The sequence below is a fragment of the Drosophila bipectinata genome, chromosome 3L (assembly GCF_030179905.1).
Source record: "Drosophila bipectinata strain 14024-0381.07 chromosome 3L, DbipHiC1v2, whole genome shotgun sequence".
Lineage (NCBI taxonomy): Eukaryota > Metazoa > Arthropoda > Insecta > Diptera > Drosophilidae > Drosophila > Drosophila bipectinata.
Window position 1 is genome coordinate 3,796,731 of NC_091738.1, and position 14,066 is coordinate 3,810,796.

General features: G+C 47.4%; 4 protein-coding genes across 7 annotated transcripts; 1 reads left to right on the forward strand and 3 right to left on the reverse strand.

Moving 5' to 3' along the window:
- Nucleotides 1-650: 650 nt before the first annotated feature.
- On the forward strand, nt 651-13,052 carry LOC108127740 (2-oxoglutarate dehydrogenase complex component E1). 3 transcript variants are annotated; one of them, XM_070279312.1, is made up of 9 exons: nt 651-1,008; nt 1,065-1,134; nt 1,192-1,431; nt 1,490-1,562; nt 1,614-1,924; nt 1,980-2,794; nt 2,853-3,905; nt 3,970-4,124; nt 12,383-13,052. In XM_070279312.1, exons 1-9 carry the CDS (start codon nt 760-762, stop codon nt 12,885-12,887), a joined length of 3,471 nt encoding a protein of 1,156 aa, XP_070135413.1. In that variant the 5' UTR covers nt 651-759; the 3' UTR covers nt 12,888-13,052. The 3 variants fall into 3 exon arrangements, with proteins under 3 accessions (XP_070135413.1, XP_070135412.1, XP_070135414.1); XM_070279311.1 differs by having other exon boundaries at nt 652-1,008; nt 1,065-1,431; XM_070279313.1 differs by lacking the exons at nt 651-1,008; nt 1,065-1,134 and having other exon boundaries at nt 1,235-1,435.
- LOC122321940 (neurofilament heavy polypeptide) lies at nt 6,520-9,972 on the reverse strand. The gene has a single exon (XM_043213072.2). The coding sequence runs from the start codon at nt 9,857-9,859 to the stop codon at nt 6,863-6,865; it is 2,997 nt and encodes a 998-aa protein (XP_043069007.2). The 5' UTR covers nt 9,860-9,972; the 3' UTR covers nt 6,520-6,862.
- On the reverse strand, nt 9,930-10,935 carry LOC138926204 (uncharacterized). Its single transcript, XM_070279368.1, has 2 exons — nt 10,058-10,935; nt 9,930-9,983 (listed from the first exon to the last, which is right to left on the reverse strand). The coding sequence occupies exons 1-2, from the start codon at nt 10,892-10,894 to the stop codon at nt 9,930-9,932; spliced, it is 891 nt and encodes a 296-aa protein (XP_070135469.1). The 5' UTR covers nt 10,895-10,935.
- LOC108127741 (protein OPI10 homolog) lies at nt 13,031-14,042 on the reverse strand. Of its 2 annotated transcripts, none has more exons than XM_070279314.1 (3): nt 13,922-14,042; nt 13,381-13,861; nt 13,031-13,315 (listed from the first exon to the last, which is right to left on the reverse strand). In XM_070279314.1, exons 2-3 carry the CDS (start codon nt 13,774-13,776, stop codon nt 13,118-13,120), a joined length of 594 nt encoding a protein of 197 aa, XP_070135415.1. In that variant the 5' UTR covers nt 13,777-13,861; nt 13,922-14,042; the 3' UTR covers nt 13,031-13,117. The 2 variants fall into 2 exon arrangements, with proteins under 2 accessions (XP_070135415.1, XP_017100491.1); XM_017245002.3 differs by having other exon boundaries at nt 13,381-13,811; nt 13,922-13,937.
- Between the last annotated feature and the right edge of the window lie 24 nt (nt 14,043-14,066).

The following is a 14,066-nucleotide window of genomic DNA, read 5'->3' on the forward strand; positions in this document are numbered from 1 at the left end:
CTTTTAAAAGTATTGAGGAATACACGGAACCCAAAGTCTTTGAGGGAATCGAACAGCTAATTAAAGATTTAAAAACCATGCCCTGGGCTGGCACACCTCAGCAGAGAAGACTTGATACGATGAAGAGACTTCAAAACTATAACAATTCTTTGAAAAGTGCAAACGAAAAGTTGAGGCGATTAGCCAACGAAAGAAATAAAGCTTTTATGAAGTGTGTTTTAGCTCACAGACAGAGTTTGGTGGGTGCCAAGCCAAAAAGGATAAAAAAGGATAATTCAAAGTGTTCGGAAAGTCCTAGCTTGAAAGCCACTTTGAGAGACTCGCCCAGAGTCTTTGAAGCGCCTGAAAGATTATTCCAGGACAAGCTAGACAATAGTCCTCCGAGACTCGGGCTCACTGAAAGAGAGAAAATAATTTTATTTGATCAAAACCAAAAGGCCACGAGTGCTCTGAAATCCTCCTTGAAGAAACTAGAAGAAAATAAAAGCAAAGTTCTAATGGGGAAAGCAAAAGAAGCCTCCATGAAAGAAATCCCCACTTTGGAAACCAAAGACAAAAAGGACAAGCCGGAAGACAAGCCACAACCTTAATAATATAATAATCGCAGCATGTCTTGAAATAAATGCAAATTCTAACTCTTAACTTTGGTTTTTCATTCACAACTTTCCTAGCCTTTAACATTTTAACACTTTCCTTCTAAACATTTTACGAAAATCTTCAAAATTGACTGCACTTCTACAACGTTTCGGTTTCCCTAGGATGAACCAATGCCGGGTGAGGGGTCTCGTGATGATCAGAAGGGATCTGGCTCGCGGGCTGCTCGGCTGCTGTAACCATCGAATCCAGCAAGACCACCTCCTCCTTCTTCACCCCCAGCTGGCCCGGTTAGCCCTCCGTTGTATGCACAGATCCGGAAAGGATGTGGACTCCATTGTCAACGGATGCAGTGCGAACTACATAGAGGGATTGTACACAAAATGGAAGAGGGACCCGCACTCGGTGGATGAGGTGAGTTCTATTTCCGACCTAGATGTCAGACCGTATTTATGATTATAATCCTTAAGTCATGGGATGAGTTTTTTCGCGGCGGCGATGGAACATCTTATAGAAAGTTAAGGGTCATCTCAGATTCTCGTAAGAAACACCGTGTAGCCGGAGGCGTAGACCAGGCAGTGATTCCCCTTCACACAGAAAAGAGATCCGCTTCTGGCGGTGGACCAGCCGCAGCACCAGCACCCGCCGGAGACTGGAAGAGCATTGATGACCACCATACCGTACAGGCCATCATCCGGGCCTATCAAATGCGAGGTCACCTGGCCGCCAAGCTGGATCCTCTGGGAATTATAAATCCGGAACATAAAAAATCTATGGATGGCTCCCAACGGGCCGCCAGCGAAGAAGTTCTCCGGGAACATTTCAGTTATATTTTTAGTGGGTACACCCGATCATCCTAGTCCTGATTCAGATTTTAGCTTAGTATAATTTTCAGATGATTTAAATGCTAGTTTTAAGCTGCCCTCTTCCACAAAAATTGGCGGAGACGAGGCGTTTTTGCCCCTCAGGTGAGTTTGAGTTATGGATTAGATTCCCCTCCAGCAGAGTCCTTCTTGTAGAGAAATATTGGATCGATTAGAGCGTATCTACTGCGGTCATATTGGCTTTGAATATATGCATATATATTCATTGAACAAAACCTATTGGCTACGGGATCGCGTTGAAAGACCAAATGCTTTTGCCTTGGACAAGGAGGAAAAGAAACGCATCCTGCAACGACTAGTCCGAGCGACGGTATTCGAGAATTTCCTGGCCAAGAAGTTGCCCTCCGAGAAGCGGTTCGGCTTGGAAGGATGCGACGTTATGATACCCGTCATCAAGGAGGTCGTTGACAGGTCCACAGACATCGGTGTGGAGCATATACTTATTGGTGGGTGTTGCGATTAAGTTTAGATATCTAGCGATCTTAACTCGAATCTCTGCAGGAATGGCCCATCGAGGTCGCCTCAATGTGCTGGCCAACGTCTGCCACAAGGCCATCTCCGACATTTTCGCCCAATTCCATGGCTTGAAAGCCACCGACTCTGGTTCTGGAGATGTGAAATACCATCTGGGTGTGTTCCAGGAGCGGCTTAACCGACAAACCAATCGTATGATGCGTATTACTGTGGTGGCCAATGCCTCGCATCTGGAGTATGTGAATCCGGTGCTTTTGGGCAAGGCACGCGCCGACATGTACCTGCGCGGCGACGACCAGGGCAACCAGGTGCTGCCCATCATCATCCACGGTGACGCCTCCTTCTGCGGACAGGGCGTGGTCTTCGAGTCGATGCACTTGTCCGACCTACCCAACTATACCACCTACGGCACTATGCACATCGTGGCCAACAACCAGGTGGGATTCACCACCGATCCGCGCTTCTCCCGCTCCTCCCGTTACTGCACAGACGTGGGCAAGGTGGTGACGGCACCGATCTTCCACGTCAATGCCGACGATCCGGAGGCGTGCATCAACTGTGCCCGCATAGCCACCGAATATCGGGCCAAGTTCAAAAAGGACGTCGTCATCGATATCGTCGGCTACCGACGCAACGGTCACAACGAGGCGGACGAGCCCATGTTCACCCAGCCCCTGATGTACCAGCGCATCCGGAAACTGAAGCCAGCCATGAACCTCTACTCCGATAAACTGGTCAAGGAGGGGGTCATCACGGCGGCCGACTTCAACGGGATGGTCACCAAGTACGACAAGATGTTCGAAGACGCCTGGAAGAGTTCCAAGGAGTTAAAGTCAGTTAAGGTGAGTATATTATTCCATCCTTCTATTATTCGTCTTGAAAGGAGTACTATCCGGACAGAACTCTTCATGGATTGACTCGCCCTGGCCGGGATTCTTTGAGGGACGCGATCGTCTGAAGATTTGTCCCACTGGCATAAGCATGGAAACCATGAAGCGGATCGGCGAGACGTTCTCCAGTCCCCCGCCACCGGAGCACATGTTTGACGTGCATAGAGGCGTCATGCGAATCCTGCAAGCTCGCAGACAAATGGTGGACGAGAAGGTGGCCGACTGGTCCCTGGGCGAGGCCTTTGCGTTTGGCTCCTTGCTGAAGGAGGGCATCCATGTCCGGCTCTCGGGCCAGGATGTGGAGCGTGGCACCTTCTCGCACCGGCACCATGTGCTGCACCACCAATCGGCCGACAAGGTCGTCTACAACGCATTGCAACATCTCTATCCGGATCAGGCGGAATACTCAGTGTCGAATAGCTCGCTGTCGGAGTGCGCCGTGCTGGGCTTCGAGCATGGCTACTCAATGGCCAGTCCGCACGCTCTGGTCATATGGGAGGCACAGTTCGGGGACTTTGTTAATACGGCGCAGTGCATCATTGACCAGTTCATTGCCAGCGGGGAGACCAAGTGGGTGCGGCAATCGGGGGTGGTACTCCTCCTGCCGCACAGCATGGAAGGCATGGGGCCGGAGCATAGCTCCGGGCGTATTGAGCGATTCCTTCAGTTGAGCGACGACGACCAGGACGTCTATCCGGATACCTGTGATTCTGATTTTGTGGCCCGCCAGCTCCTCAACATCAACTGGATTATCACCAATCTGACCACACCGGCCAATCTGTGTCACGCCCTCCGCCGCCAGATGCTGATGGGCTTTCGGAAGCCGTTGGTCAACTTCTCCCCCAAATCCCTGCTCCGACATCCCTTGGCCCGTAGTCCCTTTAAAGACTTTAACGAGTGCAGTTCCTTCCAGCGCATCATCCCGGACACAGGAGCTGCCGGCAAAAATCCCGGAAATGTAAAGAAGTTGGTGTTTTGTTCGGGAAAAGTTTACTATGATCTTGTACAAGAGCGGGATGATCACGAACAGGTGGATTCAGTGGCGATCGTGCGGGTAGAGCAGGTGGGTTGTGCTTTAGTTCTTTTTTTAATAAGTTTTTTTAATATTTTTTTATCCTTACCTTCAGTTATGTCCCTTCCCCTACGACCTGATTAGCGAACAATTCACTCTGTATCCCTCGGCAGAGCTAATGTGGGCCCAGGAGGAGCACAAGAACAATGGAGCTTGGACCTATGTCCAGCCCAGATTCGATACGGCTCTGCTCAAAAATGAAAAAGAAACGTAAGTACCAAGACTGTTGTCTCTAAATGCCAAGGTGCAATGTCGTGGACCTTGGGCTACTGGGTGATTCAATTCAGGTGCGATTAGTGGCGACGCACCTTCAAAGTGTCAATCGACGGTGACGACTCCTCCTCGATCGACGATCGCTTTGAAATCCCCGAGAGCGCCATGCCACGCCACCTCGCCGTGTGACGCCATCTTGGTAGCCCGCAGGCGGTGACATCTAAACCAAAAAACCAAAAACAGAACCCATGCCAACAGCATCGGTTTTTGGGGGATTTTCTGTTTAATTGTTTGTGCTTTTAATACCCAGTGGTTGTTAGGGATATCCAAAGGGTATATCAGATTTTAAGAAGCATTCAGTTTAGGACAAGTAGTGAACCTTGTGAACCCTTTCTTGAGAACCTGTAAGGAGAAATATCTCAAGCTTTCAGAACCTTTCCTCCTACATAATTCTACATAATTTCCTCAGCGCGTGTCTGCAAGAATCTTAAAGATTTCCTTGCCAAAGATTTATGGTGGCTTCCATATCTGGTTGTGGCCAAAATATCTGGTTGTAAATCAGGCTGCTGGCGGAGGTGTAAACGTACTTGGCCTTCATAGAGTTCATCTACTTCTGTGTCTACTGAGTGTTTACGTTATGCCCAGAGTATGCTGGTGCTTAGTGGCCGAATGAAGAATGTTGGGGTCATGATCGGGGCTGTCGCCTCGGAGGCGATTAATTGGGCAGCACGCCCGCCATCCGCCGAAGGCTCCAATAATTCGTTCATTTTGGCAATTGCGTTGTTAGTAATTGGCCCGGTCCGAACGACCTCGTTTCCAATCTCGCAGAGCCATGTCGATGTGGACATCGCATTGTGTTTGCGAATAGAGCACGACCACAAAACTGGCGCAAGGAACTTGGCACAGTTTTCGATGTGAAAGCACACACTTTCCCCACCTCTCTCCATCAATTCATCTCTAGTGATGTATCTAAGTGATATTGTGAGATATCTGAATATTCGCAGTCGCGCCATTTGATTCGGATTCGCATCCAACAATGGTCCTGCCTTCTGACCACTAATGGCACTTATGCTCCGCTAGATTTCTGAACTGATTTATGGAAAAAGATAGAAATTCTGGGAAAATGTGAAAAATATGTTCAACAATATAGAGAATATATGTATATATATTTTATAAATATATTCTATATAATTCATGTGTAATTGCGAGGACTCTTGTCTGCACTTGAAATCTTTGATGTTGATGTTGCGGATGTTCTTTGGTCTTCATAAGTGTTCTTTTAACTATCGCTCAACTCAAAATTCCGAACATATAGAATGAAATGTTTTCCCAATACACTACAAAATAATTTTATCAATTTTTTAAAGTTTATTGATCCCCAAACTTGTGTATATTCCCAACATATTATTATATCACATTGTTTTGCATTTTTCATTTAAAAGATGATCGTTGCAAGTTCATGGACGGTTTAAATGTTCTTTGTTTGCTCGTTTTTGCAATAAATTCATTTAATTGAACATTATTTTGACAGGCAAACAATAAGGTATTTAAAGATGGAATTTTTTCCGTGTACTCGTCGCTGCCCAGACACATAATGTCTTGATCGCTAAGAACATATAGTAGCTACACTCGGTTGCCAGCCCCGAAAATTTGAATGAAATTCTCGCCCAAGAGGCCTTAGGAATTTAGCATATTCTCAGATCGGTATCGACTATATGGTATGCCTCATTCCCTCTACTATATGTTTATGGCCGGCATGTGGTGGTCTAGTGTCTATTTTTTTCGAAAATGTTTCTTTTTGTCAGCGTGAATTAAAATCTCTTGTGCGACAATTACGAGGGAAAAATTCCTAAAGCGCCAAACGCCTTGACAATCAATTATGAGAGATGTCCGATTAATGTTTCGTTTTTTGGGGAGCATGAGGCGGAGGAGGAGGGTCTGCTGTCCTCTGTCCGGATGCAGGCCAATGCACAGCTAAAGCCCGCCAAAGTTTTATTAATGGCACGCATTTTTCGGCCCCAGCCATCCCACATCCGACATTGATGGAGTGAACGAGTGGGTGGGTGGTATCTATTTTGTTTGTGGCAAATTTTGATGGTTAAATGGCCATGGAATGTACATATTTGATTTTATTTTTCTTTCGGGAGAGACTTCAACTATTCGGATAGCGCCTTCTGGCCTTTGTTTAATGGCCACCCAGATCTCTTCCGATCGGGGGCAGCTCTGGGGGGATCTATAAATACAATTTGGCTAAAATCGAAAAAAAGGGGGAAGCATCAATCGGCAAATTGAAAACATCCGAATAAACAGATTCATAAAAGTTTTATGAGTAATTGGCTTTGGAATACAAAAACCCCTCAAAATAGAACACACCAGCGCCAGCCAGCTCTCATAACTGAAATATTTCACGCTTTATTTAACATTAAATGGCTTGCTGTTGCCATGTTTTTTGTTTAAAATAAAATTACACACATACCAGAGTACTTAAAATGTAAACCGAAACGAAGCGCAGCTGGAATATTTACACTAAACACTAGGATAACTAGGATATACATACACATACGTTAGATTAGACTAGGACACTAAAGACTAGAACTGAATGTCGTTGTTGAGATCCTTAAAAAATCGTTCGTTGGCAACAAATTTTTTAATTCCACTCAAATATGTGACTGGACACTGGACACCACTAAGGGTATATAGCTTTTGTGATTGGCTGGGGGATTACACCTCTCATCCTACACCATGTTCCATATGCTGTAGCTGGCCGCTCGGCGCTCCTCCTCGGCCACCTGTTCGTAGTCGATCTCCAGGTACTCCTTGCCCCCGAAACGAACCTTGCGTCCTGTGTACTTCTTGATGTAGCTGACATGGGCTGGAACCTCTTTGCCCTCGATCTCCAGTTTGTACGAAATGCTGGTAATCCTCTCGAGCACTCGTCCCCGTTTCCAGCGCACTTGGGTCTTGCGATACCGTTCCGCGTATAAGATTAGATCCCCGATCTTGTATTCCCTCACGTGTAGGCAGGATTTTCGGGGTTCCGGCTCTACTTTTTCCTCGGGTTGAGGCTCTGGCTCATCCTCGTCATCGGTCACGTAGGCTATGGCCCGTTCGATGGTCTCGATCTCAGGAATCTGGGGCTCCTCGGGCTCCGGTTGCAGGAAGAATGTGTCGCCGATGGAGAGACGGCGTTTCTGCCGCTTGATGATAACCTTCTTTTTGACTTTTCGCACTTTTTTGGGCACGGGCGCCGGCTCGGGCTCCGGTTCTGGTTCAGCCACTTGCTCCTCTTCTTGATCCTGTACGGCTTCCGTTGGGATTTCCTGTGGAGTCTCCTCCTCTGGCTTTGGAGCTTGCTCCTCTGGTTTTGTTGGCTCTTCTTTGGGTTTCACTTCACGCTTCTTGGGTGGCGTTAGTTTATTGATCCTGGAGGACAGCTCGTTGATTTTGTTTTTGTCGCGCAGGATATTGCTGAGCTTGGTGGAGTCCTGTTTCTGCTGCTCCACAACATCCTTATCCTTCTTGTCAATGGAATTCTTGCGCACTAGCTTCTTGAGGTGAGGCGTTGCTGTCGTTGGTTTCTTTTTGCCCACCACCAGGGGCTGATCACTTTTGGCCACATCCAGGGGCTGCTCCACCGTCTCGATCTTGACGGGCTGCACCGGACCGGCGATCACTTTCAGCTCCGGCATCGTGATGGCTGATTCTAGACTGTCCGCGGGTGCTGATTGTTCGGCGACTTTTGTAGCTTCTACCGATGGCTGCGCTGATGACTCTTCGTGCCTCAATGTCGCTTCTATTTGCGGCGCAATGTCAGCGCCGATGGCCACCTGTTGCACCTGTACGTGCGACTGCACCTGATTGATGGGTTCTTTGGACTCGTCGATAGAAGGCAATGCCTGTGCCTGCGCCTGAGCCGGTGGCTCTGGACGAAGAGTTTGTGGTTCTGGTGCTGGGATGTCTGATTTACCCGCTGGCACCACCAGTGGCAGTGTTCCACCCACCAGCTCGTCTAGTTTCAGGCTGGCGCGTCTGCTTCGTTCGGGAGATGGCGCTTGATTGCCACTTTTTACTGAATCGCCATCGATTGGTTTTTCAGTTTCTGTTGCGGCTGCTGCAGTTGCAGTGGCTTCGGTTGCTGTTGTCGCTTCTCCTTGGCCACTTTTGGCAATAGCCAACTTGGCTGGCACTGTCTTGGCCTCTGGCGACGTTGCTTGTTTATCCGTCCTCTCCCTCTGATAGCCGGAAGTTGTTGAAATTGTTGCTGCTGCTGCTGCTGCATCTGCAATGGGGCCCATTAATTTCAGCTTCTTCTTGCGCTTGACAATCGCCTCGGAATCGGAGGGTCTCCTTTGTGCGATGAGAGCATCGCTCTGCTCCACGGCCGGTTCCACCTTGATCTTGGACGGTTCCACGGCGGCAATCGAGGCACGCCGCGAATTCTTTACCTTCACAATGACTTTCTTCTTGATCTTGGGTGTGGCCTGTGCCTGTGACCCAGCTTGTGATGAATCATCAGTTACATCAGAAGTGGGTTTTTCAGAGTGCTCCTCTTTCTGGCTCTTGGGTGTGGGTTCTGTAACTTCATTGGGTTTCTTGTCGATCTTCTCTTTTGTGGGTTTGGATTTCAGTTCACTTTGCACTTTGGCCAGGAACTCTATTTTGGTTTGGGTTTTATTCTTTTCTGGAGGCTTAGAGTCTACTACTTCTCCATTAACTTTTAAGGCTTCTTTGGGTTCTGAAATTATTTCTGTTTTGGACTCCTTTGAATCAACTTTATGAGGAGTTGCTTCTGAAATCTGTTCAACCTTCTTTGGCTCTTGATTGCATTCAATTGTAAGTTTTGTTTCTGATTTTTCAATAATTTTTGTCTCTTGATTTTCTAAAATTTTCGAATCTTCCTTAGTTTGAACTTCAGTTTCTTGAAGGACTTCTTTTGAATTGGATTCTGATATATCCTTTTCTTCTAGTTTTTCTAGTTTGGGAAATGGTGTGGCTTCTCTTTTTATTTTGGTTTCCTTGACTTCTTCTTGGGAAACTTTGTCCTGATCCTCTCCAGCTTGCTCCTTTTCCTCTTCCGCCTCATCAAAGTAGCTACGTCGGCGTATTTTCTTCACAAATCTAAAGGGAACTGGAGCCGATGAAGGCTCTTTCTCGCCAGCACTGGAAGATGGCTTCGATAGCGCCACCACAGGTGTCTCCCCTGCTGCCTCCGCCTCACTCTCCGTGCTGTACTGCTTGATCACGTTCTTGACCTCGCTGAGGGCTCCGGAAATGCGTGCCTTGAGCTTGTTTAGCCGCTCGATCACATCCTCCGGCTTCTCCTCCGCCGAATCTTGGGAACGCATACGCCTCTGGCGCCGAAGCCGCGTCCTTTCCGGCAGCACGGATTCTGGATCAATGGAGATGTCATCGCGGCTGGAGGAGCTGCGCTTCAGTTCGCCCAGCAGGGGAGTGCTGGCGGTTGAGGTCGATGTGGGTAATCCTCTGGAAGTGCTTGTAGTGCTCAGCCTGCCGGCGGGTGCCTCCGGTAGCCTGGAACTCCGTATGGGCAGTGTTGCTGTCGTGGGGGCAGTGGTGGATCTCAGCTCGTACTTCATCTCGTTGCTGGAATTGGGATCACCGATCTGGCTATTGTTGTTGTCATCAACTTCTGGAGTATGCTGATCGAGTGGCTCGGGATAAACGTCGACCGTTTCTGAGTCCCGCTCCTCGCTGACCTTGGTGACGGTCATGTCACTCCGCTCCGATCCTTCGACCTCCTCGCTCCAAAGGTTACCCGTTTCCGCTTTTTCGCACAGCAATTCAATGGCCTCCGTTAAGAGATCGATAAGCTCCCAGTCCCAAACCGGCGGAGAGCTATCTTTGTCGTCGGTGTCGTTGAGAAAAGCGCGAACGGAACTCTTTAGTAATTCTATATTTGGCCGGGTTACGGTTATGGGATTGGGATACGGATTCTTATACGGATTTGGCTCGCGGTCTTGCTCTGGCGACGATTCGCGCGCGTCTGAGAGCTGGTGGTGGTTGGTGGTTTTCCGAATCCCATACCGATCTATATCATCTATTGTTTGTTCCCTGGTAAAGCATATTGACTGGCTCTGCTGCTGCTGCTGCTGGTGCTGCTCTTGATCTCTCGCCGATTTAGTCATATTTAGCTCATTATGATCTTCGGCCTTCTCTAATTTGCTTTGCTCGCATATTTCGTGTTTATTTTTGGCCAAATTCATGGCGTCGTCATTTTGTTTTTCTCTGTTTTCCCCGATTCTGCTGTTTTTGTGGTCGTGTAGCTTCTGCTTCTCCTTCTCCTGATACTGATTCTGACTCGGACCGAAGGCGTCATTAAAATTTTCCGCCTGTTGATGCTCGATTTCCCTTGCCACCAGCGCCACCTCTATGGTGGCGTTCAAGTTTAATGCTACCGCCGCTGCCCGCCGCTCATCATCCCACTCATCATCATCGCCGTGGCCAGCCTCGAGTTCATTATCAAACGCCTTATGTACATCATCGCCACCACCTTCTATGTCTATTTTGGTGACTTTGTCGAGGCTCGTCTGCGTCATTGTTGTTGCTTGCTGTGAGTTGGTATGTGGAGATGGATCTCCTGGTCCATCATTCTCATCATTATCATCATCAGTTCCATCATCGGCATTTGCCATTGGCCGATAATTGGGAAAACGTCGGCTCGTAACAAATCGTTTTTTAATTATGGGAAATTCCGGGGGTGCCTTTATAGCTACGGGTGAGCTAATCACCTGGTTGCGTCTGGTCATTGTGGTGCTTACTAGTGGTAGGGCATCATTATCACCCGAGTTCTTTCGCGGCAATTGCTTCAAATCTGGAAAAATTCTACCCAAATTCTCTGCGTATACGTGATGCAGAGGAAAGCCCAGTGCCGACTGTGCGTATACTTGATATATAGGAACAAATTCTTCTTTAATCTCTGGGGCTATATAATTATTAATTTGGGAAATATTTTGCTTGAGATTTTCCTGCTGAAGCATAGAGATATTCCAAACCTCCATGGGAAAACGTAGATTCTCGCTTACTTTCTGATGCATCGGAAACTTTCCTGATGCCTCTTCTGAATGGAAACATTGCTGATGGAAACCATTCACTGTCATATTATTGCCACTATTTTTGTAAATCGCATTTTGATGTTTTTGTTGATTCATTGGAAATCTGGCATCGTAGGTGATCCCTTGCCCCACCGGAAATTGCCCTGCCATTCCCAGCACTTCCGGCGGCGCCATTGACGAGAAAAACATGGCTGACTCAGCCATTTGATTTACGATGTCGCCATCAGCGCTGCCAGCAATCCGCTGCGAATTATTATTAATATTATTATTAGCAACTGTCTGCGACATTGATGGCGTCTTCGTGTCCACCTCCTCCTCTTGGGTGTGGGCCGTCATTGGGGGGGCGTGGCCGTGAGACAGTCTACTCTCCTGTTGACCTATTTTCGTGTCAGCCAGTTTGGGCTAATTTCTTCTATCAAATGTGGGCACTCGCGTATATGTTGCACTCAACACGTTGCAAGCCAAACTGGCCCAATCTGTCGGCGGCTGCACCACCACGGCTGCAAAGCGTCTGCAACAACAAAGCACCACCCCAATCCCTGAGTGGTTCCCTGTGGTTGCGCCTCGCTGGCAAGCATCCGATCATTGATCAGTCGGCAATCTATGTAATTGCAAATAAATTGTAGTGTCTGGGGCATGAAGATCAAACGAAACTCTAATGCCCTGTAAAGTGATTTTTAATGTTTCCTAAAGACATGATTTTAAAGAAATATTTGTTTCATTATCTTGGGGTTGTTTTGTTGTTTTTGTAAATATAATATCCTTTCTCTGATATTGATAAACTCTGAAAAACCTAAGCAGGGTGTTGCTAGTACTGATTGGGTCTTGTTGGACAATAGACTTTGCAGGACGGTCAAGTGAGGTTGCGCGTGTTTCGGATGCCACGACGACATATAAACGCTCTTGTAGCCGATCTATATACATCTAGAATCTAGATATATATAATAGTATATGTAGCTGCCACTAGTAGACTGAATAAATATGTCAGCTTGCCAAATTGCTTTTTTGCAGGCCACACGAAAAAAAGGGGGAAAAACAGAGATAGACGAGAAAGAGATTGAATAAAAATCAGTCTGTGCCGCCGCCCAGCGCCAATGCTATTGTTTAAATAGATCAACGACATAAAGGGTGTCCTTTTCAGAACACAAAATAATAATATTTTTTATCCCTTCCCACCCTTAGACGTTGCGTTTCCTACCATGGACGAGCTCCCAGCTCATCGCCTGCTACCGGAAACAAGGTGCAGCACAAGAACGAGTACAAGGCCTTCGTAACCAGCATTTTTGGTGAGCTAACACCGGCCAACAAGAAGCGTTTGGCGGACAAGGTCAAGGAACAGCAAGAGAAGGCCAAGGCGTCTACTTCCGCTCCCAAGGATCCACCAAAGAAGGGAGGAGATAAGCCTGGCGGCAAACCCAAAAAGAAGAGAGTCGACACAGGCGACGCAAGTTCCGAGCCTAAAAGAGGGCCCGGAGGCGCCACCAAAGGAGCATCTCCAGTTGCCCATAACAAACGTGCCCAGCTCGCTGCCAAGGAAGCTCCAGTTCCACCAGAACCTGGGTCCTCCCGAGTCATTGCATCGAAAGTTCGAATAGCCAGGAAACCTTCTCGAGGAATGGCTACAAAAAGTGAACCGGACCTTAAGGGCCCAGGGGAAGGAGATGACCAGACTTCGAAGCAACCCTAGTCTAGGGTTGAAACCCACTATTCGTTTGGATAACCGGCCAGCCTCAAAATAAAAATAGAAAAGATAGAGGAAAGTCAGATCCTTTTTCAAAATCCTTTGTTGCAGTTAATGAATTTGTATAGCCCTTGAGACAATAACACTAATTAAATGATTACACATATAAAACTTTACTCGTAATATCAACAATTTGCGTTAAAATACCCCGTCCTCCCCCTCCATTAAATGCAGAGTCAATACTTCCAGAAGTTGGGATTCTGTTCCATGCGCCGCTGAAAGTTTGTGAACCAATTTTGGACAACGGAGAAGGGCACAAAGGTTTCGCTCGAGGCAGGTGGTATTTCTCTAGCTGACACTCCAAAACTGGAGGCGTAGTTGAAGAAGTTCTCCAGCATTCGCTGGCCAAACTGTTTGTTGTCATTGGCAGTGGACTGTAAAGAAAGAGGACAAATCCTCAATAAACATTTCTTATATTTTGATAAAATCCAAGACCTACCACAGCTGGCGTTTGTTGGGCTACCGTAAGCTCCGGTTCCAGGGAAACCCCAATCTGGGCTATGTGGGAGATCTCCTGTGTGCCAAAGACCATGCCATGGGCCTGGGCCTCCAGTTCGTGGCTCTTCTTTAACTGGGCAATCTTAAAGATCGCCGAGGGCTTGTTGTTGTTGATGTGACCCAGGTACTGCCATGTGGGCGCCGCGTTCGCATCGGGCCAGCTAAAATATATGGCGGCAGCGGTTCCGGCGGGCAGTGGCGAGACGCCGGTGAGAAACACCACCAGGTAGTTGACGGATTCGATGTCGGGGACATTTATTAGGAGTTTTGTGGAGTCCACAGCCACAAAATCCGATTGAGGCAGACGTCCAGATACAAGCAAGCCGAAAAGAGACATTTTGTGGCGGGCGGACCAGAGTATTCCAGAAGAAACTATGCATTTGGTGGGGGGAGGGCGGTGGAATTAAACAGCTGTTGCGGAACTAGTTCAAATGAAGGTCGTATATTAAATGCAATTTTATACTCAAATGAATTATACTCACTCTTAAATGTTTAAAAGAATCTAAAAATATGAAAATAATCTTTAATATAATAATATATACAAATTATCCATATATCTGACTAGTTCATTTGTAATTTTGACATTCACTGAGAAATCAGCTGACCAGCTGACGCTGCCGCACTTCG

Bases quoted from the DNA above. Each gene is read 5' to 3' on its own strand.
- LOC122321940 (XM_043213072.2), bottom strand. From the start codon at position 9,859: ATGACCGTCACCAAGGTCAGCGAGGAGCGGGACTCAGAAACGGTCGAC.
- LOC138926204 (XM_070279368.1), bottom strand. From the start codon at position 10,894: ATGACCAGACGCAACCAGGTGATTAGCTCACCCGTAGCTATAAAGGCA. The intron at 9,984-10,057 runs GTAACCCGGCCA...CGACAAAGATAG, and splicing joins CGTATCCCAATCCCATAACC to CTCTCCGCCGGTTTGGGACT.
- LOC108127741 (XM_070279314.1), bottom strand. From the start codon at position 13,776: ATGTCTCTTTTCGGCTTGCTTGTATCTGGACGTCTGCCTCAATCGGAT. The intron at 13,316-13,380 runs GTAGGTCTTGGA...CTTTCTTTACAG, and splicing joins CCCAACAAACGCCAGCTGTG to TCCACTGCCAATGACAACAA.
- LOC108127740 (XM_070279311.1), top strand. From the start codon at position 760: ATGAACCAATGCCGGGTGAGGGGTCTCGTGATGATCAGAAGGGATCTG. The intron at 1,563-1,613 runs GTGAGTTTGAGT...TCCTTCTTGTAG, and splicing joins GAGGCGTTTTTGCCCCTCAG to AGAAATATTGGATCGATTAG. The intron at 4,125-12,382 runs GTAAGTACCAAG...TCCCACCCTTAG, and splicing joins CTCAAAAATGAAAAAGAAAC to ACGTTGCGTTTCCTACCATG.